We start from the raw sequence: 21,738 nt of genomic DNA on the forward strand, positions 1-21,738 counted from the left end.
TCTAGAAATAGAGATTTAAATTAATAAATTCAAAGATTGCCATATAGCTAGAAACATGGATTTTTTAAAAGCAGCATGTGATGCATTTTTCTTCCCATGGTGGCTTCTTTTTTTGTTGGTGACATAGACTAAGCAAGGAACGGCATTGCTGTCGGTCCTCAGGATCCGTGGAACCACCCTCAGAGAGATGGTTACTGATCCTCACTTCTCACCTTTTCCCTGTTTGTCAGATTTCCCTTCATACTCTCTAGCCTGTTGCTGAGTTTTTATCACAGTCTACAGTCTTCCTGCACTGGGCACGCTCAGGATTTACTTCAGCCATAAGAAGAAGAAAGGTAGAGTGGGGAAGCATTTTAAGGGCCGTGATGGAAACACCAGATATCTGGCTGCCCTCAGTGATTTAGCCTCCTCTCCATGTCTTCCTTTCTATCGCACCCTGCAAAGCCCTGAGCTCCTAAGAGTTCACTGGAGTTGGGGCAGTCAGTGGCGTCACAGTCGGGCTGAAATTAGGAGTGTTTGTATGTGTCTTTCACTGCCTTCCAGAGCCACCGTGCACAAACAGCTTTTGCACTGCCCATTACTTTCTTTTCTCCTGAGCACCTACTGCAGGTGCCAATTTTGTGCTATTGACTGAAGGATGTTGTGATACTTTTGGATTCGAATTGCTTGCCTGGAGCAGATCAATATGACACTACATTCCCAGTCTATAGCTGTAACTGCATTGAGAGAAAGCTCTTCCAAGCATTATGATGGTTCTGCTCCTTCTGTGTCTGATAACCGTGTGTTGATCTCTTTTTAGGGAGGAATGATCAATTGGAATCGTCTTTTTCCTCCTTTACGTCAGCGACAAAATGTAAACTATCAGGGTGGTCGGCAGTCTGAGCCAGCAGCGCCCCCTCCTCTAGAAGTTTCCGAGGAACAGGTAATTCATCAGTAATAGCTGGTACTCATTCTAAATCCATGTTTCAGAGTTGAAGCAGTTTCGATCAACAGGACTTGAAAGTAATCAAGCATGTAAATACAAAGATGGTGACAGCAGTCCATCTGCCACCATGATAGAGACTTTGGGCCTTTTTTTGCTACTGTGGTTCTTACAAGTTTGAGGAAGGCATTATTGGTTGGGAGTAGGGGGTGGGAATGCATTATGGTAGCTTGTTTTAGATGCTCTTACACTTCATATATACAAGAAACTAATGAGATTGGTTCTCTATAAAGGATCAGGAACAAGGAGGTGGGAGGATGGGGAGGGAGTGTGCCTTTGGCATGGTTTCATTTTTGTATGGTTTTGAGTCGTGTTAATGTTTTACATATTCAGCAAGCAAACCAAAAGACAGGGACAAATATAAAGCTGAAAAGAAACAAATGATCTAACTGCATTTCAAATGAGTAACATAATCACATTGAATGAGGGGAAATGGTTTTCAGTAACTTTTGAACCTGATATACCCTCAGTCTAATGAAGAAACAAAAAGAACTGCAAACAAATCTTAAACATTTCTTCATAGGTTTAGTTTTCATGAGTATAGCAATTCTAAAATTATGCTGTATTATAGGTTTGAGCAAATGAGGAACTAGGTTGATTTTATTGTGGAAGAAGGAAAATAAAAATATAAAGCAGGGGAAGGCAAGGGAGAACCCTGTGGGGTTGGGAAGGAATTATCACTATCATTGTAAACTCATGAGTGTGTGTGTGTGTGTGTGTGTGTGTGTGTACACATACCCTCACTCTGACTGAGAGGGCTCAGAAGCAGTGGCCTCCTGGTAGCAATGGGCTCACCTACTGCCCAGATCTGGTTTCTAAACACTCTTCCCCACTAAAAGGAACCAGGCCTCTTTAGAGAAAGGGTGGATTCCAGGCCCAGGGTAGGGAACGTACAGGATAGCCCTGGATCATTGTGTGCCAGGAAAGTAAGGAAGTGATCAGTCGCTGCTGGGGCATGTCAGAAGACACTGGAGCCAGCTGCAGGATCCTGCTGGTCACATCTGGGGCATCAGCTTTGGGGATTAAAATAAATGAAGGATAGTAAGAATTCATGCATTATAATGATATTAGTAGATAAATATTTGTATAAATACGTACACTGGAGAAAATGAAATGCTTTTCCTGAATGGAATGTCAAGTAATAAATATACAAAGAATGATAGTATTGGAAAATCACAAATTTGCAAGCATTGTAATAAAAATCCATTCAGGGAAAAATCATCAATATATGAAGACTAGGCTATTTCTATATAGATGGTCCCTGACCTATAATGGTCAAACTTTAACAATTTTTCAGTTTTATAGTGGTGCAAAAGTGATACATACTCAGTAGAAGCCATACATCAAATTTTGAGTTTTGCTCTTTTCCCAGGCTAGTGATACATGGTACGAGACTCTTTTGCGATGTTGGGCAGCGACTGTGAACCGTTCTGTTTTTCACTTGCAGCACAATACTCAATAATTACATGAGATAGTCAACACTCTAGATTTGTGAGAGTTGATTTTGCCCAACTGTAGGGTAATGTTAAGTGTTCTGAGCATGTTTAAGATAGGCTAGGTTAAGCTGTCATATTCAGTAGGTTAAGTATACTAAATGCATTTTGACTTACGATATTTTCAACTTACAGTGGATTTACTGGGACTTAACCCCATCGTAGGTTGAGGAGCACTTGTACTCTCAAAGTACCCCTCCACAAGTTACTTACTAATTATAAAGGAAAACAGTAATTCTACAGAGGAGAAATTGGACACCACCTTAACCAAGTTATCAAAATTAACATCACCAGTTATGGAACAAAGAATTATTATGTTCATATCCTGAAAAGGACATATCAGTTATGTGTTACAATCAACATGCATAACTTTGATTGTAAAGGAAAATAAGATAAACTTAATTTGAGGGACAGTCTATAAAATACCTGGCCTATGTTCTTCAGAAATACGATGTTGCAGATTAAAGGAGACTAGGGAGTCATGCTGTCCAAATGGAAAATGTGATCCTGGACTGGATTTTATACTGGAGAAAAAATTTCTGATGAAAGGCCATTTTAGGATCAGTTTCATCAATTGGACTATGGATTGGATATTGGTATTACATGAATTTTACATTTCCAGGACTTGGTACATACCGACTGTGGTTAGGAAAGAGAATATTCTTGTTCTTAGAAAATACACACTGACATATGCAGGGAAAAAGCACCATGATGTGTGCAACCTGCTCTCAAATGGCTGAGGCATAATGTCTGTGCATGTCAGTACATAGTGTGTGATCGTGTGTATGTGTGACAGAGACAGAAAGAGAAAGCGGCTATGGCAAAATAACAGTTGGTGAATCTGGTTAAGGAGGAATCAAGGGTTCCTGGTACTATTCTTGGAACTTTTCTAAGTTTGAAATTATTTCAAACTACAACCTTTTAAAAAGCTATAAAAGAAAGTTAAGAGTGTTGCCATCATAACACTTTGAAGTTTCCTTCTGCCCATTGTTTTTTCTTCTCAGCAAACAAAACAAACTGAGATCAGCATTTCACAGCTGACCACACCATCCAGGCCATCGCCTCCCCATTCTCTGTCCCCAGAGTGAACAAATGCCAGGCACCTGCCTCTGTGGCAAAACTTTGTCCTCACTTTTTCCAAAACTCAAAAGGTGCCCCTGGGCAGGGATCTCATAGCCACCTCTGGGTTAGGCTGTGACAGGTGTTTTCCAGAGAAACCACTGTCATGTGCCCATTGAATTGATCCAACCCCTCCCGCTTGCGGCTTCTCCACTCGGACTGATGGTTTCAGCAGCTCTTCAGGATTAACAGGTGGAGTATGGAGCCACAGTTTTCCTCTTCTACGTCCACTAGAGAATTTCTAGACTAAGGTTATCCCCATGGATAAGAAAAGTCCAATAACCTGCCATGTGTAAAATCTTTCTATAACATGTTTAAAAAATAAGATACTGCTGTCAAATTCACTGAAAAGAAGTATCAAAATTCTGTTATATTACTGTTTACTTGATACAGCAGTGAGTCACATTCCTCATGGGGCAGCCGTTAAGATGAGGTATTTAAAGGTGATATATTTCTCAGTTTGGGCACTTCAGAAAAAAAAAGTGTCAAAAAGAGAGAAAAAGGAGTATGTGTGTGATTGAAGTCTTCAGGGTGGTTTTTTTTTTTTAATGAGTCATTTTTCCTTGATCATCCCAGAATGACAACAGCGAGGTTACATATTGTCAACATCAGTTTAAAACAGCACTTAATTTCTTCCTTGTGCTGTGTTATGAGAAGTTGTAAAAACATGAGGGGTTGTTTTTAACATACACTTTCTTATACATTGATTTTCATAATCTTGTTTTTGATGTTTCTTGATTATCCTGCAAACAGCTGTTATAAACCATTGTTGCCTTAAAGACGCAAGGTTCTTACTGGCATTATTCATTCTGCAGGCTCTTGGTGTTTCTTGCGGTGGGTACTATAGAGATTATAAAAGATAAAAATGATACTGTTCTTGCCCTCAAGATGCTTACAAAAAAGTTTATAAATTTATATTTTATAATCTCTTGGCCAGTTTGTTTAACCACTGTCTAAAATATTTGTTAATAACATGTTAAGATAGCTTGAATTAACAAAAGCTTTTTTTGCTTAATTTTTCAGTTAAATGTTTGTATTTCCTTCATTTAAATATCAGAGCCATGTAATTTTAATGCATTGAGAAACCCAGTAACTTTTTAAGCCAAGAAAAATAGAAATGATTGAGTTTTTTCCTGCTGTAAACAAATACTTTAGGAATTTAGTGAGAGTTCAAGAAAACCTGGTAGACATGAAATGTATACCGTGTACTTTGAAAGCAGAAGATTCTAAGAAGAATGTGCATCCTTTAATAAATCCAATAATAGTTTGATAGCCATAGAAATCTTTTGCCACCTTTTCTACTTTTGCTATTTTTGCCATTATTAAGATTCAAGACTTTTAGTTCTTCAGAATCCACTCCCACTTTTTGGTGAGTAAACCCACGGCACCTCTGCCAATTCATCACCCCTCAGAAATGCCACCCCAGCCCCATTTAAGAATATCCCAAGAAAGAGGCTGCTGTGCAGGCAGGCGGTGCGAGGCTGGAGAGTGCCAAGCCACACAGTGCGCCCTGTGCTGCCTGGCCTGCCAGCTAGATGGTCAGGATGGCGACAGCGACCCCCGGAAACCACAGGGCGAGATGTCTGCTCATGCCTTCCCTGTGCAGGCGTGCAGGGAGGAAGATCAGAAGAAAACCCCACAAGTTCCTACCAATTTCACAGAACTTTCCAAGTGCTCTTAGAGTTGAAAATAACATCTGGGGAAAGAGAAGTCTAAATTTGATGAAAGGACAAAGGTAGATAAAGTAGGCTGTGGGAGGAAAATGAAGGATTATGGACCAGCTAAGGGAAGCGAGGAGAAGACCCCCCTAATGCCCCCCAAAGACCACTGCCTGTCCTCTTTAGAATCCCCAGCATCAAATCCATAGACCCTGGGATTGCTTTTGAAGATGTGTAGACAAGCTGGGTGAGCTATGGAATCAGTGACCGTGAGAAGCAGCCTTAGGACAGCAAGGTGGGGAAGCTGCTGGAGAAGGACAGGCGGTGTCACCAGCTCTGAGTCTAAAGGGAAAATGGGTGGCAAGAAGGTCCTGCCAGGGTTGTCCAGAGAAAGCTAGGCAAGAAAGAGGAGGAGGAGGAAGAAGATAAATAAAAACTGTTTGTCAACAACAATAGCAAAAATGCCAAACCAAAGGCCACTTGATAAAACTCTTTTGAGTAATCAAATGTGCTCAAATATCTGCTATCTTAGAAATAAGTATATCCAGGCCAGACATGATGGCTCATGCCTGTGATCGCAGCACTTTGAGAGGCCAAGGTGGGCGGATCACGAGGTCAGGAGATCGAGACCATCTTGGCTAACACGGTGAAATCCTGTCCCTACTAAAAAATAAAAAAATAAAAAATAGCCGGGCATGGTGATGGGCGCCTGTAGTCCCAGCTACTCGGGAGGCTGAGGCAGGAGAATGGCCTGAACCCGAGAGGCAGAGCTTGCAGTGAGCCGAGATCATGCCACTGCACTCCAGCCTGGGTGACAGAGCAAGACTCTGTCTCAAAATAATAATAAGAAGAAGAAGAAGAGGAGGAGGAGGAGGAGGAGGAGGAGGAGGAGGAGAAGAAGAAGTAGTATATCCATTATTCCACCTCTCTCTTTTTTATTGTTCTTTTTTTTTAAACAGGTATCTTTATACTGCTACAACTCATACTCAAAATTAACAAATTATTACATTTTTCTCATATTTGCTTCTGATTTTTTTAAAACCAAAGAGGGAGGTCGGGCGTGGTGGCTCATGCCTGTAATCCCAGCACTTTGGGAGGTCGAGGCGGGCGGATCACAAGGTCAGGAGATCGAGACCATCCTGGCTAACATGGTGAAACCCCGTCTCTACTAAAAATACAAAAAAAAAATTAGCCGGGCGCGGTGACGGGTGCCTGTAGTCCCAGCTACTCAGGAGGCTGAGGCAGGAGAATGGCGTGAACCCGGGAGGCGGAGCTTGCAGTGAGCCGAGATGGCGCCACTGCACTCCAGCCTGGGCGATAGAGCAAGACTGTCTCAAAAAAAAAAAAAAAAGGAGGGGGGGAAACTCATCAAGCGTATCTCTTCTGAACCCTCCCAACGCTTAGAAAATGACTGTTAGGTAAAATCAGACAAGAAAGTTAAATAAGACTAGACCGAAGCTGGGACTTAACAAAAGGAAGATGGGCAAATTTCAGCTGCTTCTCTCCCATTCATGTCTTTCCTTCCTTTAGCCGACAGTGACCAGCTGTCTGCTCTGCACCAGGGCTAAGCGCTGTGCTAAGTTCTGAAAACACTGAGATGGATAAGGCGGAATGTCCTGCCCTGCGGAGTTGTGAGCCCAGGGCAGGGAGACAGGTGGACAAAGAGCATGTGGAAGTGTTCAGGTGCTGCTGAGGCCGAGAAAGGCCGTCAGGGCAGTGGTGTTGCAGAGAAGGGGCCTGAGGACAAGTACATTGGAGATGGGGAGCCACGCATGGGTGGGCTGGAGTGGAGGGGACTGGCGGGCCAGGGCACTGCCTGGGATTCTAGAAGCTGGACAGGAAGGAGGCCAGACAGGCTCACCAAGGGTCTGATATGTGGCATGTGGTTATGCTCTAGACACTAAGGAACCATGCAGGATCTTGCACAAGAAACACCATCACTGGGTTTCCCAAGAGGATGGACTGGACACAGAGGAGGGGGCAGGTTATAGTCATATAATTTTCTCCATCCAGGCCCAGGAAACATGGCGCAACTGCCCAGACAAGAGATGTTACCATTTGGTGTATTAATATTAATAATACATTTGTAATGCATGTCAAATGACAGAATTACAGCAAATTTAGTGACAGATCTATTTGGCTCTTATTTGCAACTTACGAATTAGTGCGGCCTCCATTCTACAAAACAGAATGTGAGCTCCCGCCAGGCAGTACTGAAACAGTGCGTTTTGTAAGAAGGAAACAGAACAATAGAAAAATAACTGATAGGTTAACATTGAGTTACTTCAGGTTGCTTTTTTTTTTAAAGATTAAAGCAGAGGGGAGTTCCTTATTATGCTGACTCTTGTAGTCTGGGATCTCGTATTTTTAGAAAAAGCAGGTCTTTTTGTTTTGGCATCTGCCTGCTTCCTTAAAGTTTCAGTTTGATTATGTGGCATTTAGCACGAGTGACTCCATTTAGTTTGATCTTCTGGTTTGTTGGAGCTCAAAACAATGGCCTCCCATAATTTTTGTTTAATTCACATGACATGTCGTGTGGATTCTGTTTATGTCTCTGAGATATCCATTAGCCCAAGTAGAGAGAATGGCTTTAAACCCACAAGGTGCTTTCACTCTTAGCTGATAAATAGCAAAATGAATTTAGTATTAGAGAATCTAAATCTTAATGAGGCTATCTCCTCTCTTCTCATCTCAGGAATCCTTACCGCTATTTCTAGAAAACCCACCTAAACTCCTAAAATATTCACCTCCTGAAAGCAGGGATCTAATATTTATTGGTTTTGAGACACACTTGTGCTTCTGCTCTGAGTAGCCAAGCATGGCAGCACATTGGGTATTGGGTTAGCCTCCCATGGTGTCTGGTCTCCCTGTGGACAGTGAGCTCCCTGAGGGCTGGGGCCAGGTCTGCCTTGTTTCCTACCCTATGAAAAGCCTGATACACATAGATGCCCCAGCATCGGTTGGAGAGGGGTTGAACACGAAGGCGTGGCCAGTAAACTTCCCTTTCAGAACTCTTGTTTTCACGTCAAAACTGTGCTAGAGAGTGGTATTATGCCAGGTTTTCCCACTGCTTACTCTAGTGGATTGAAAATGTTTTCTAATAAGATCCCAAAGTTAGATGTGTTACAATGAAATACTAGGTGGTACTCAAATAGCAACCAACTTTTGTGGGGTGTCTCATTCTGCTGGGTGCTCTGAGAGATGTACACAAAGGAGCTCAGCCAGCCTTCACTGAAGACCTGCTCCATACCAGACCCTGATGAGGCCCTAGACACACTTGGTCTCAAAGCAGCCCAGAGCCCTGGCAGGGGTATATAATAACCAGAAACCTGAGTTCAGCCAAGAGATGTGAAAGGAGGGGGTTCTGCAGCTCTCCCAAGGAAGAGAGTGGTCAGATGGGGAAAGGGGGGCTTCACTGCCTTGCAAGGGTCTCGACCCTGCGTCCACGTAGGGGTGGGCGGCTGGTGCCGACTGGTAACCGGTGCCAGTTGCTATGACAGCAGTGGGTGAGGCAGGCCCAGCACATCTGGGCTCCCTCAACAGGGTGTGCATGCTACCCTGCACCCAGTGTGAGCTCAGGATCGGGTGGGGACTGTCTTCAGGTGGGCATCACTTTTTGCAAGCGTCAGAATATGGGAAGTAAAAACCCAAAAAAACATTTGTTTTTGACGCGCTTAGCTAAAAGGGAAGTTAAAGAAAACCACACTCTAGTTTGAATAAACCAAGAGGAGTATTTCACTGAGGGGAGTTGCTAGAAATCTCATTGGAATGAATGTCCTATTTTACTTATGTCAAAGAGGAGTTGAATTGCAAGTAAAATACCAAAGTGGGATTTCATTTATTTTCTTTTCTCTTTTTTTTTTTTTTTTTGAGACATGGTCTTGCTCTGTATCCCAAGCTGGAGTGCAGTGGTACTACATGGCTCACTGCTCACTGCACCCTCAACCTCCTGGGTTCACGCCATCCTCCCAACCCCGCCTCCTGGGTAGCTGGGACTACAGGCACATGCCACCATGCCCAGCTAATTTTTTTTTTTTTGGTAGAGACAAGGGTCGCCCAGGCTGGCATTTTCTTAAATGAGAATTATCTTGAGGTAGTAGGGACACACATCCCAATCATAGAAGATGTTTAAAAATAAAAAATAAGGAAAGAGAAACTGGTACAGATTTATTTCCATCTCTAGGGTGTTTTCCTCATTCAGTGAGTTCTCTGAAAAGCACGTTATAGGGGAATGGATTCCATCTTGCTCCTTTGGAATACTGTCAGGTGACGGTGACAGTGCTCTTGTGGCAACGCCTATTTCTGTCACGCTCGTCTGCCTTGGTCAGCCAGCCATGCGGAAGCGTCACACCAGGGCTGGTGGAGGGAGGGCTGCTGACGCCTGTGGTTCAGGAGCTTGTGACGAAAGGCAGCTGATGGAGTCACGCCTTGCTCCACTGGGGCACCCTGGACACCTCCAAGTGGGTCTTCATCCGTGTGGGGGCTCTGGTGGGGCACCCTGGACACCTCCAGAGCAGGTCTTCATCCGCGTGAGGGCGGAGCTGGAGTTTGCTGTTGCTGCAGCACCAGCCACTCCCTGGTGTCCTCTGAGTGGCCTTATCTCTGCTCCTCACCTCTGGAAGTCAGGTTTCCTGTCACAGAAAGCAGGCTCTGGATGTTACATTTGGGGAATGTTAGTGTCTAGAAATAAGAAATAAGTAGATGTGGAAGACAGGAAAGCATAGCATGCTGGAGGTGAACCCAACTAGAGCTGGCTTCTCAATGAGGTTAGAGGAAGGAATCATTTTGATTTGGGGGCTAGAAACCAAGCTGCACTCTAATCTGATATTTTGTGGTGAGGATTTTTAGGCAGAAACTTCCTGTGATGTCTGAGCAGGAGGAAGGTACTGACTGTGCTCTGCGATGGAGAGGGAATGTTGAAAGAATGCCGTTTTAGAAAATTTCTTTGGGAGATTTTTAAAATTTTCCAGACCAATGACTGCAAGCCCATCAAGCCAAGGCTGACGGAGTTGCAGCATGCTGCGCGCGCCTCGCCTCGCCATTGCCTCCACTCATGCCAGAACATGTGTCTGTCGTAGCACGGTCTTTTCCAGAGTCTCAGTGTCCTCCCAGCATTCTCATTTTGTCCTCCACATGTTTATTGGTCACTTTTGATCTTCACGTTCAGCCTTCTCTAACCGGTGCTGGGCACGGGTGTGTCAGGCTCTGTGTTGGGAGGTAGCAAGCCAGACCTGGTGCCCGCCCTCAGGGAGCTCACCATCTGTGAGGGAGACCAGATCCATGCAAGGCCCTAACCCAGTACCCAACTCATGCAAGTACCTAGTGCCAGTCCTTAGAGCAGAGGAGACCGTCTGTAAATACTCATTCCTGTACTTGAACAACTTGACATCAGGAGATTTTACATTGAAACTTTCTCTTCCTGTGGATGTTAGATCGGATCAGGTGCTCGTGGTGAGTTCTGATGCTTCTCATCCCAGTAGCTGAACTACAAAGACAGGAAGCAGCCTGCAGAGAAAATGAAATAGTTCAGGGTTTCAATGTGAGTTAATGTGTGTTGTGGCTAAAATATGATGCTTTCGATAGGGAGAGAGATGGGCTGACCATCTATAAATACCATTATTTATATAGTCATCAGAGGTGTGTATATGCTAAACTTTATAAATATATAAAGTGTTTCCAGGAGTCACTAGAACAACACAGGCTTTTTGTTAGAATGTTATGCTCACCATTTAAAAAGATTGCTCCTGTCTTTTTGACTTCACTAGGGCACACCACACACCTGACCCCGCTGTCCTCCATAGGATAATAGTGGTCCTGAGAGGTCATGTTTATTGCGGGCTTGTCATGTGCCCATCACTGTTCTGGGCTTCTCACATGCATCCCTCTCATCTCCCAAACTGCGAGGAAACAGAGAGCCAGAGCCTGGTCCCCTGCATGTGGTCACACGGGGCCAACTCCAGAGCTGGGGTCCCCCTGCCACCCGGCGCTGGAGGCAGACCTGAGACAGCATACAATATCCCCTGCTTTTTTATTTCACGGAAACATGAACCTGGTTTTCTGTCCCTACAATTGAGTACCCCTTATCCAGAATGCATGCTGCTCTAGTCCTTCAGTAAGCCCATCACACATTTTCACCATGTCGTCTGTAGACAGTTTTTCTGCATTGTTAACATCATCTCCATCATCACTGTTGTCACAATCACCTTGACTCAACCATCTCAGCTATTTCACCATGGGTCAATTGATGAACAGCTGGAGCCCCCTTATTGATGTTAAAAACTTCAATATCTGGCTCACGCCTGTAATTCCAGAATGTTGGGAGGCCGAGGTGGGCAGATCACTTGAGGTCAAGAGTTCAAGACCAGCCTGGCCAACATAGTGAAACACAAAAACACAGAAATTAGTGGTCGTGGTGGTGCATGCCTGTAGTCCCAGCTACTTGGGAGGCTGAAGCAGGAGAATGGCTTGAACCCAGGAGGTGGAGGTTGCAGTGAGCCAATACCGCGCCACTGCACTCTAACCTGGGTGACCCACTGAGACTGTGTCTCAAAAATAAAATAAAACTTCAACATCCACTTCTTCCAGCTTACTGACAGACTCCAAAGGTATATTTTTTACCTGTTTGGAGGTCAGACATCATTTTATCCTCACTTGACATGTGGAATCCTTCAAAGTCACCACCTCGTTCATCATCATCACTGAACATAGCAGAGGCCAGAGATTGTGCCAGGCTTGCATAGCTGTGTTTTGAGTCACTGTGTTGCATGCATTGGCAACAGCATGTATGGCATCCTTCACGCTAAACACCTCTTGAAAATCTTCGTACCCATTCATTGCTGCTAGCATGTTGTTCAAGAAGATACTTTTATATTTATCTTTCATTGATCTAACAATACCTTGGCCACAAGGCTGAATGAATGAAGTCACATTTGGGGAAAAGTACATGGCATAAACATTATTTTTGATGAGCATTTCAGCTGGAGGATGAACGGAAAAGTTGTCAAGGAATAACAAAATATTTCAGTCATCATCCAGCCCAGCTTCCCTCCACTGAGCACAAGCCACAGGTCCAAAATGTTTGTGAGACCAATCAGAAAAGATACCCCTAGTTAAACATGCCTTTTTGTTAGCATAATGATGGTCTGGTAAGAAATTCACTCCTTGAAAACAGCAAGGACACAAGCTTTTGCCTGTCATGCAAGTTTACGCTTATGCATGCCTCTGTGCTAGTGCATCCCAGCAGATTTGTTCTGCCCTTGATGTCTTCAGTTCCTGGGGGGGCTGTCTCATCACCTGTAGTTTGTGTCCTTCTGGAACAATAAACCAAAGCAGTGATTCCATCAGCATTATAGACTTGTTCTGGCATCAGATTTTCGTCAGCAGTGACCTCGGCAAACTCAACAGTGAATTTCTCTGCTGCTTCATGATGCTTTATCACCACATTAAAAAATTTAGTTTCATGTTTTTTCTTAAATTTCTGCAGCCAACATGTTGAATATTCATAGTTCCCTTTCGTTTTCGGTTCATCCTGATAGATCCTTGCTTGTTTCCTGACCCACATAGCATTAAGTGGCAGGTGTTCGCTGCAACACCAAGGGAATCATCCTCGGTACATGATCAGGATCTTCATTTTTAGCTTTATGCAGTGTTCCTCTATTTTTCATTAATTTCTGTTTATCACTTTTAGCATAGAACTTCAACAGTTTATCCTTCTGTTTCTTTAGGTCCTATATGGTGGTCACTCCAACTCCATACTCTCCTGTAAGACATTTTACACTCACACTGCTCTCCACTTTCTCCAACAGCTTGACTATCTATAGCATAGAAATCTTTTCTTATCACTGTTACCCAGAAGGGTATCTGCAGGCCTTTTAGATATTTTAACAACATTTTTATAACACAGAGCAGAAAGTAAGCAAAAAAACACAGTGAGTGATGCACGTGGGATTTGGCCCCATGCAGGGCATTGTGGGAAGCGTGCCCACTGGCATGTGCTTGTGTGGGGGAATCAGGGCACGTGCAGAAAAGGCACGTCACAGCTGCAGGAGGGTGAGAGGGTCTCTTTTCCCTTGGAGACACTGAATAAACTACGTGTGGTGGCCTGCATTTTGACTGTGGCCCATCACATGCGGTCAGGTGTGGAACTTTTTCCATTTGTACTGCCATGTTGGTACTCAAAAAGTTTCAAATTCTGGAGCATTTTCGATTTTGGATTTTCAGATTAGGAATGCTTAACTTGTGTTTTGCTTACCTGACTGCACATCTGCACAGGCCTCGATTTCATCTTTCTGTAATTTGAGCACAGGAGTTGATGCTTCACATGCTAAATAAGCTTTCCCAGGAGAGACTGTAATGAGATGGGCGGGGATTGGGTGTGCTGGGCTTCTCTAGGCAGATGAATAGTAAGAGCCACAGCAGTAATAGTTAGTGTCCGCCAAAGAGGCCTATAGACAACTGTTCTTGTGTTGCTAGTTTTTGCTCTAGTTCTTACTGTCTATATTGTGAACCACTGAAACTACATAGAGAAAGGACAGCAGGGGCCACTTGGCTAACTTGCAGGGCTGTGAGCACTGCACCGCACCCCTCCACTGGGGAGTATTGGGTAAGCACCCATCGGAACACCTATCCCCTGACCCTCATCGTCCTTGCTGGCTGGTTGTCATTGCATACCCAAGCCGAAGCATGCAATTTCAGTTTGCCATGAATGTTTCGTTTTGGACACTACAGGACACTTTCAGGTATCATTTCTTAGCATAATTGTTTATTCTTTTTAAAGAACTGTGCTAACATTATTGCTACTTAGCAGTTGTTTTTAATCTGGTGAAAATACAGGTCAGTGGGCAATGAAAGTTCTCCTATCACACTTGTCTTCTCACCCATAAAAATTGCATAAAGCTCTGAAGCCAGCTTTGGCTAAAGGAGCATGATCCACCCCTCAGAGGATGAAGAGCAAACCTGCTGCAAGCTTGTGACAGCAGACGCTCTCTTCTGCCAAGAGCTGTGAAAAGCCAGTCTTAGTTGTCAAAACCAGCACCACGGCACATGTTGTTCATGTCTGAGAGAGAATAAACTCAGAAGGAAGTGTTGTGTACATGGAAAACTTTTGTTCTTACTCTAGGATGTCACCTACATGACTTACAACCCAGCCCAGCCATCCCAGACCTAAGGGCTTCTCCCCTCTCCAGGGCAGGGCCTGCGTGCAGTCCGTGCTGCTGCCCTGTCTTGGTTGGCTGTGTGCAGCCTGCCCATCCTCTGGATTCCAAACCAAATGCATCATCAGTGGAGGGAGAGCTCAAGTGCCAGGTGGAGCTGTGGCCTAAGGTCACATTTCATCACTCCAGATTATGAATCGTGATTTGCCAAATCTCCAAATTGCTGAGTGTGGACAGCAGATGGATTTGTTTCTGCTGACTGGGTGCAGAGAAGCAGCCAGTCCTCAGCTGTGCTTGAAGTACTACAGGTAGTAGTAAAAGTAGCTTTTCCAAGCCATTTAAATAAATGTCATTAAGAGTGGCCAAGTTGTTTGGGAGCCATGGCATCATGGTGGTGGATAACAGGTGGAAGGAAGGCAGGCCACCTCCCATTTGGCCTGAGTTACCTCCACCAATGACAGTGGTCCTTAACTGGAAGTAACTGGAGGAAACATCATACAGGTTATTTCAACCCGAGATTGGAAAGGCCACCTTGATCAGAGAGTTTTCCTTCCACGTGATACATATCCAACCTGAGTCCTCCAGCCCCTCTCCCTGCACGACCTGATGGAGGCTTGAGAAAGCACTTAGCTTGAAAATGTTCCTAAGGAAAAGGAAAGTGTGAATTCTGAGAACCGAATGGCAGAATTGAAGTTTCACGTCTGGCAAAAGCCAGAACAGATTAGATGATTTGTGAACGTTGAAAAGACAGCTGTGGCCTAGGACACCAAACCAATGCCGTTGGCAAGATGTCACCAAGACCTTTGACAACATCTCATCAGCTTATGAGAGATGTTGGTGACATGCAGAATGGATAATGATAGTGCAATAAAGTGGGTTTGAAACTGATTTAAAATGTTCATTAACCCCTTGAACACAGAGTTCTGGACTCTTTGACCTGACCTGTTTGACATTTTCATCAATAATAACTTGAACGAAGTTGTAGAGGTTTACTAATCAAATTTAGGCATGATGCAAGTTTGAGGGAGATGATTAACAGCAGATAACAAAACTAGAATTGAAAAGAATTGATTTTGGTTGGCTGGAAAATGATCAGATGGAATTTAACAGAAATATGTACAGTCCTAGACTTAAAAGGTCAGGTAGGATTTGAGAGACCTGACTCGAGAGCATTTTATGTGAAAATTCCTGAGTGCTTTCAGCAGGCCCAGCTTAACTGGCCACACCAGTGATGCAGCTCCTTACACAAGAGCGTGCACAGACACACACACACATGCACACTACTCATGCATTCCTCTGCTCTCATTGAAGCTAAGGGCCCAGACTGTCGGAGGGCAGCAGCCTCACTGCTCATTGCCCCGGTGAGACCACACCCATGGTGTCACACTCAGTTCTGGGCATGGTGTTCTGAGATGGTGTGCACAAATGCGAGGGGACTGGGCTGAAAGGAACTGGATCCTGAAACACAGGAATAAGCAAAGGCAGCCACGGCCCTCATACTGGGAGTTCACAGCGGTGGGGAGAAGCTATCGCCCCACACACACAGCTGCAGGGAGCCCAGGACAGAAGGCAGTGGGGCCATGAGGACTTCACTCTGGGAGCCTTCTAGTCTGGGAGACATGGGAAAGGGCAGGGGCCCCAAGACTCACCAGGGGAAGAGGAGTCAGCAGGATCAAGGCAGAGGGCAGAGACGGCAACAGGCAGAACAAGCCGCGGTGCCCACAGGCCAGGGTGGGGGCCGAGAAAAGCCAGTGGTTGAGGGAGGAAGGAGAGGGCTGTCACACCCGCAAAGCGCTTTATGTAGGAAAAGAGAATAGGGTTGTTCTCGGTTACTTCAAAGGGCAAAATCAAGAGCTGTGGCGTTGTGCGAATGGCAGCTCGTGAGAGGCAGAACGCCAGGGTGGCAGCATTCTCAGCCACCTGGCAGCAAGGCCAGGGCACTCAGCCACAGCTGATGTGCATATGATGCATTAGGAGTGTGCATGTGTGTGTGTGTCTGTGCACGCTCTTGTGTAAGGAGCTGCATCACTGGTGTGGCCAGTTAAGCTGGGCCTGCTGAAAGCACTCAGGAATTTTCACATAAAATGCTCTCAAGTCAGGTCTCTCAAATCCTACCTGACCTTTTAAGTCTAGGACTGTACGTATTTCTGTTAAATTCCATCTGATCATTTTTCAGCCAACCAAAATCAATTCTTTTCAATTCTAGTTTTGTTATCTATTGTTTTGTTATCTATACCACTCTCTCCTCTGGCGGGAAAACAAACTAGAAGGTTTCTGGCTTCGCTGTGCACTGCCCACCAGCCCCAGGCAGCTGAGCGTGAGTCACCTCAGGGTACCGTAGTGTCCCAGGTGCTGGGCCTCTTGCTGCCCCGGGACAGCCCTCCCCACCACAAGGCGTGTAGAGGACACCTAGCAGCCCTTCTTAGCTTCCTAGCCAGGGCTGTGCGTCTGTCCCTGTGCTAAGGGTTGAAAGCAACGTTCCAGGAAGAAGCACACTCAGTGCGTGCATTTGTAAGCCTAGTCCTCACCCACTGAATGGTCCCATGACATGGGCAGCAGCCCCCGTTTGGAAAAGCCCTGGCTGGACTCCAGCTTCTGAGCAGTGTCCACTGTGTGTCCCTGTTTGCCCTCAGCTCTTCCCTAAGGCTTTTGGGGGAGGAGGGGTCTGGGTGTCTGGGCCTGCGTGGTCACTGGGGGGTTCCCTCCCCGACCTGCCTCTCTCCTGTCTGCACCTTCTTCCTCACCTTGCTGGGTCCTTGGGTTAATTTTGCTCAGAATATCCAGAGTTAGCCACTAGGCTGCGGGTGAAATGGGATGGAAAGGAAGAACAGCAGGCTTTCTGGAGCCACATGCCCATCCCGTCCTCCAGCCACCCCATGCCATAGTCCCCACTCACACACCCCGAGTCCCCTGAGCAGGGGTAGGGGTGGCAATACTGGGCCCCTTCTCTTTCCACCATGTAACACCAAGTAGCTCGCTCTCTTTCGGAAAAAAAATTGGAAACTCTGACTAAGTCCTCAGGTGAACCCACAAAAGCCTCTTTAATGCGCAAGTGACTGAAAAACTCAACGTGTACAAGACTGTTGACTTTTACGAGATGTTATTGCAAGTGCAGTTTAATATAAGTACAAAAAAAGTATTCCTGTGGCAATCTGGGGCCATGAATATTTTTGTAATACATTCTTAATTGGGAAAAAAGGTTGCAAATAAGCTTTAGTAACACTGCCGATTTCGATACTGGAGACTGCCTGTAGAGAAAAGTACAGGAAATCTCCATATGCACAGAATCAGGATTTGTGGTCAAAAACAATGCACGCCTGCTCCTCCCTGCTTCTGGTGGCTTTCGCTACCTCCTTCCCTCGGTTGCTGCCCCAGGCTCAGCCCCCCTTTGCTGCCTGTGTAAGCCCCAGGCTGCGAACGGGACAGCTGTTAAAAGTAGTCCAAGCACCCAAAGGCAGGCAGTTCTGTGGCAGTGGCGCCAGGAGTGTGATGCCAGGGCTGAGCGTGTGTCACCGTCATAGGGAATCACATTTGACGCTGAGGTGTGTGGCCTGGCAGTGAGCCCGGGCAGCTCATGCTGACCTGCTCCCAAGGCCTGGTCCCACTGGGCCACTTGACCCTCAGGAACCCTATGTCTTCGTCTGTAGACTGATGGTTACATGCGAGAATGCATATGTATCAGCTACCCCTAGTAAACACTGAAAAATTTGTACCTGGTGTAACTTTTAAGTATCAGATTCCATATTGAAATGAAAATGGTTTGTTTGTAAACAGTTTTGACCTTTGCCACACGGCTCACGTGAGGAACATTTGGGGCCCAGGGATAAGCAGCAGTGTCGTCAGCGCCCTCAGGTTTCTGGGTTTTCTCTGCCTGCAGGTCGCCCGGCTCATGGAGATGGGATTTTCCAGAGGTGATGCTTTGGAAGCCCTGAGAGCTTCAAACAATGACCTCAATGTCGCCACCAACTTCCTGCTGCAACACTGATGGTCCCAGGCCAACACTGGGACCGGACCGGCCGCCGAGTGACAGTGCGTGGTCCCCACCATCAGATCAGCCCGGGGACCGAGCATCTCTGGTGCTGATGTTCTTGTGGGAAGAGGGAGGTTCCACCACACCCCTGCCTTCAACCCCAAGACTGTTGCCATTATAGTATGGAAATAAGTTTGCCATTACATTAGCATGTATTTTCTACCTATATTTTTTATTGGGCATTTTCCCTAGGTTGGAGAGTCATCACTCGTTTTGAATGGGTTTAAAATGCATTAAAATGGAAGATTTCTGCAGGCAGTTGAATGGCACTCCAGATGGGGAATTGCCGTAACCCTCTTACTGTAACGTGTCATCTCCTGCGTTGTGATGGGGAGAGGGTGATGTTATTTCATAAAGGACATGTCAGATCCTTCTTCATTGACTTTTTTAGTTACTGTTTCTTCTCTCAAACTTGTTTTCAAATCTCTTGGGAGTGAGGGAGAAACGGGGAGCTGAATCCTCCCCCGAGCTGTTCCAGGCCAGGGGACTCTGCAGTACCTTCTCCTATATCTAGTAACAAAGAATGGTGATAACCATGCACTGGTTCAAGGTTCTGGAGTTCTCCATGAAACTTGGGTTAATTTTGCTCAGAATATCCAGAGTTAGCCACTAGGCTGCGGGTGAAATGGGATGGAAAAGAACAGCAGGCTCTCTGGAGCCACATGGGCTGACTAGGGCACTCTGTGGCTGGCCTGGCACGGGCTCAGCCCGGGAAGAGAAGGAACGATCCCTTGCCTGCCCCGTCCCTGTGGCAGGGCTAGCTGCCTGGCCCTCTCGGCTTGTAGCCAGTCAGCCCCTCTGGCAGCAGGTTCTCCTCAGGGCTTAGGTCTTGAACCTGTGGCGGCAGGAGGCAGGGCAGACTGTGGAGGACGGGATGCAGGTCGGGGAGAGGGAAGGCAGGGGTGGACCGCCCTGAGCATGAAAAGACCCCAAGCAAGTTGACTCTTGCAATGTGCAACTGTTATGTTCTGCAAAATGAGCAACGATGTATCAAATTGATGCAAATTTAGATGTTGATACTTACAATAAAGTTTTTAATGTGTTTTACTCTTCAGTATTTTTCTGTCAGACTTGTACAAGTAAAGCCTTGTTCCAGGCTATGCATTTACCAGTCAACCAGATCCTCCGCACTGCTCGTCTTTCTTCAGAAGACTGAGTGCTTGTTTGAAGTGAGTGAAGCGCTTTTGTTCCTGTAAGTAGCACTGCCCACAGAACACCCCAGGTCAGTGGCATTACCTGTGGAAACCTGGAAGCTGGGTCTCACTGAGGCTGCCTGGGGCCACTGAGCTGCTCAGAAATGGGGTCAAGGTGACTTTCTTGGAGCCCCACTGGTCCCACACACAAGCCCCTCCTTGAATCTGAGTTGCGCCACGTCAGGTTGAAAGGAACGATTGACGGTGGTGGAGATGTCCCTGACCTCGTTCACTAACCAGGCCTCATTCATCACCTGAGAGGGCTGAGCAAAGCCATGTGGGTCTGACCTCTGAGGCAAACCAAAATCCACTCTCTGTGTTCCCCGTGCAAAGGGGCACAAGCAGAGAACAACCAAAAATACACCCCCTCCTGCATGCCACCCCTTCAAACAGCACCTAGCCAAGTAAAACCAAACCACAGCAAAGGTCTCCCTTGGAGACTGGGGGGCAACAAATAGCCCCTTTGCAAGTAGCTAATTAGAGGCCTCAGTTCACACCTGCCAGCTGTTCTTGAGTGTTTGCTGATCAGGATTCCCTTGGGAATGAGATTGTATTTTGGAGACCTTTGTCCTGCCCACGGGAACCTTAGTGACCCTCTGTGTCGGTTGTTTACAGAGTAGAGGATTGAGGACCTAAGTAGTGGCAGAGCTGGGAGACAACTACAGGCTTGGTTTGTTCTCTTTAGTTCTTTGAGCCTCTTTCCCAGTTCCTCGCAGCTGCCAAGACCTTACCTTTGCAGTGGTGGCCCGTGATTCTCCATCCTTGTCATGCAACTGCCAGGCCACTCTCCCTCCATCACCACCTTCTGGACAGTCTCACACACACACACACACACACACACACACACACACACACACGTCTACCTTTTCACGCTTGGCCATGTTTTCTGTCTTACTGGGGTTCGCGTAGCTCACGCACTCTTGCTTCCTGCAAATATTGACACAAAAGCATTGACACAGGCATTCCCGGCAGAAGTCTGAACACCTGAGAGCTCCCCCACCTCTTGTCAAAACACTGGGACTCTTCAGACTGATGGCACCCGCGAGGAAGACCTGTGGAGCCATGCCAACCAGAGGAGGGCGCCAGTGAGCCGCTTGACTCAGCTTCCTAAGGTCTAGAAAAGGTTTAGCCTTTTGATTTTGTGCACACGGTAACAGATTGGGCTTAATTTTCGGGTGAGCAGATTTATAGATTGTGAAATGAGAAAAGGAGGGAAGATTGTCCATAGTGACCCCTTGCTCCTGACATTAAGGAAAGCCTGCCTGTAAAGTTCCAAATCATAAAGCTAGAGTGAGTTTGGGTTAGAAAGGTGGAGATGTTAGGGAAATTGAGTACAAAATTGTGAACACACTCCAGTGTCATTTCATTCATAATTTGAAATGGCCATTCACATAATCAGGAGTAAGACAGGCTAGGAGTGAGTACCTGGCTTTATTCTTTTTTTTTTTTTTTTTTGAGACAGAATCTTGCTCTGTCACCCAGACAGATTCGGGTGATCTCCAAGTAGGAGCCTCATCACATCTCCCCCAGGGCTGGAGAAGGGCTCGCCTTGGCTGCTCTCACTGTGTTAAGGGGGTTGGTTTTTTTGAATTATTTGCTAGACTTTTTCATTCTGTGAGTCCCTGAGTTTATGTTCCTACAGTTGTTCTTAAGTTGAAATGGAAGTGTCTAAACTATAGACTTAAGAATTTTATCAGGCCGGGCGCGGTGGCTCAAGCCTGTAATCCCAGCACTTTGGGAGGCTGAGACGGGCAGATCACGAGGTCAGGAGATCGAGACCATCCTGGCTAACACGGTGAAACCCCGTCTCTACTAAAAAGTACAAAAAATTAGCCGGGCGAGGTGGCGGGTGCCTGTAGTCCCAGCTACTCGGGAGGCTGAGGCAGGAGAATGGCGTAAAAACCCGGGAGGCGGAGCTTGCAGTGAGCTGAGATCCTGCCATTGCACTCCAGCCTGGGCGACAGAGCGAGACTCTGTCTCAAAAAAATAAAAATAAAAGAATTTTATCTTAACCTGAGGGCTTAGCTGATATTTAATTTGTGAGAATCAGGAGTAGTTTCTTCACTTCCAAGTTCCCCTAACCAATAGCCAATAGTGTTTTTGTAAAGGGG

General features: G+C 45.9%; 1 protein-coding gene across 2 annotated transcripts in view; it reads left to right on the forward strand.

Annotated features, from left to right (window-relative positions):
- Positions 1-19,481, forward strand: part of UBAC2 (UBA domain containing 2) — an 885,094-nt gene extending 865,613 nt beyond the window's left edge. For both annotated transcript variants that reach the window (XM_050765994.1, XM_050765993.1), the window contains 2 exons: positions 800-922; positions 18,282-19,481. In XM_050765994.1, the coding sequence (XP_050621951.1) occupies positions 800-922; positions 18,282-18,389 (231 nt within the window). In that variant the 3' untranslated portion in view covers positions 18,390-19,481. The remainder of the gene's footprint in view (positions 1-799; positions 923-18,281) is intronic.
- The last annotated feature ends 2,257 nt before the right edge of the window (positions 19,482-21,738 follow it).

This window comes from Macaca thibetana, chromosome 17 (assembly GCF_024542745.1).
Source record: "Macaca thibetana thibetana isolate TM-01 chromosome 17, ASM2454274v1, whole genome shotgun sequence".
In the NCBI taxonomy this organism is placed as follows: domain Eukaryota; kingdom Metazoa; phylum Chordata; class Mammalia; order Primates; family Cercopithecidae; genus Macaca; species Macaca thibetana.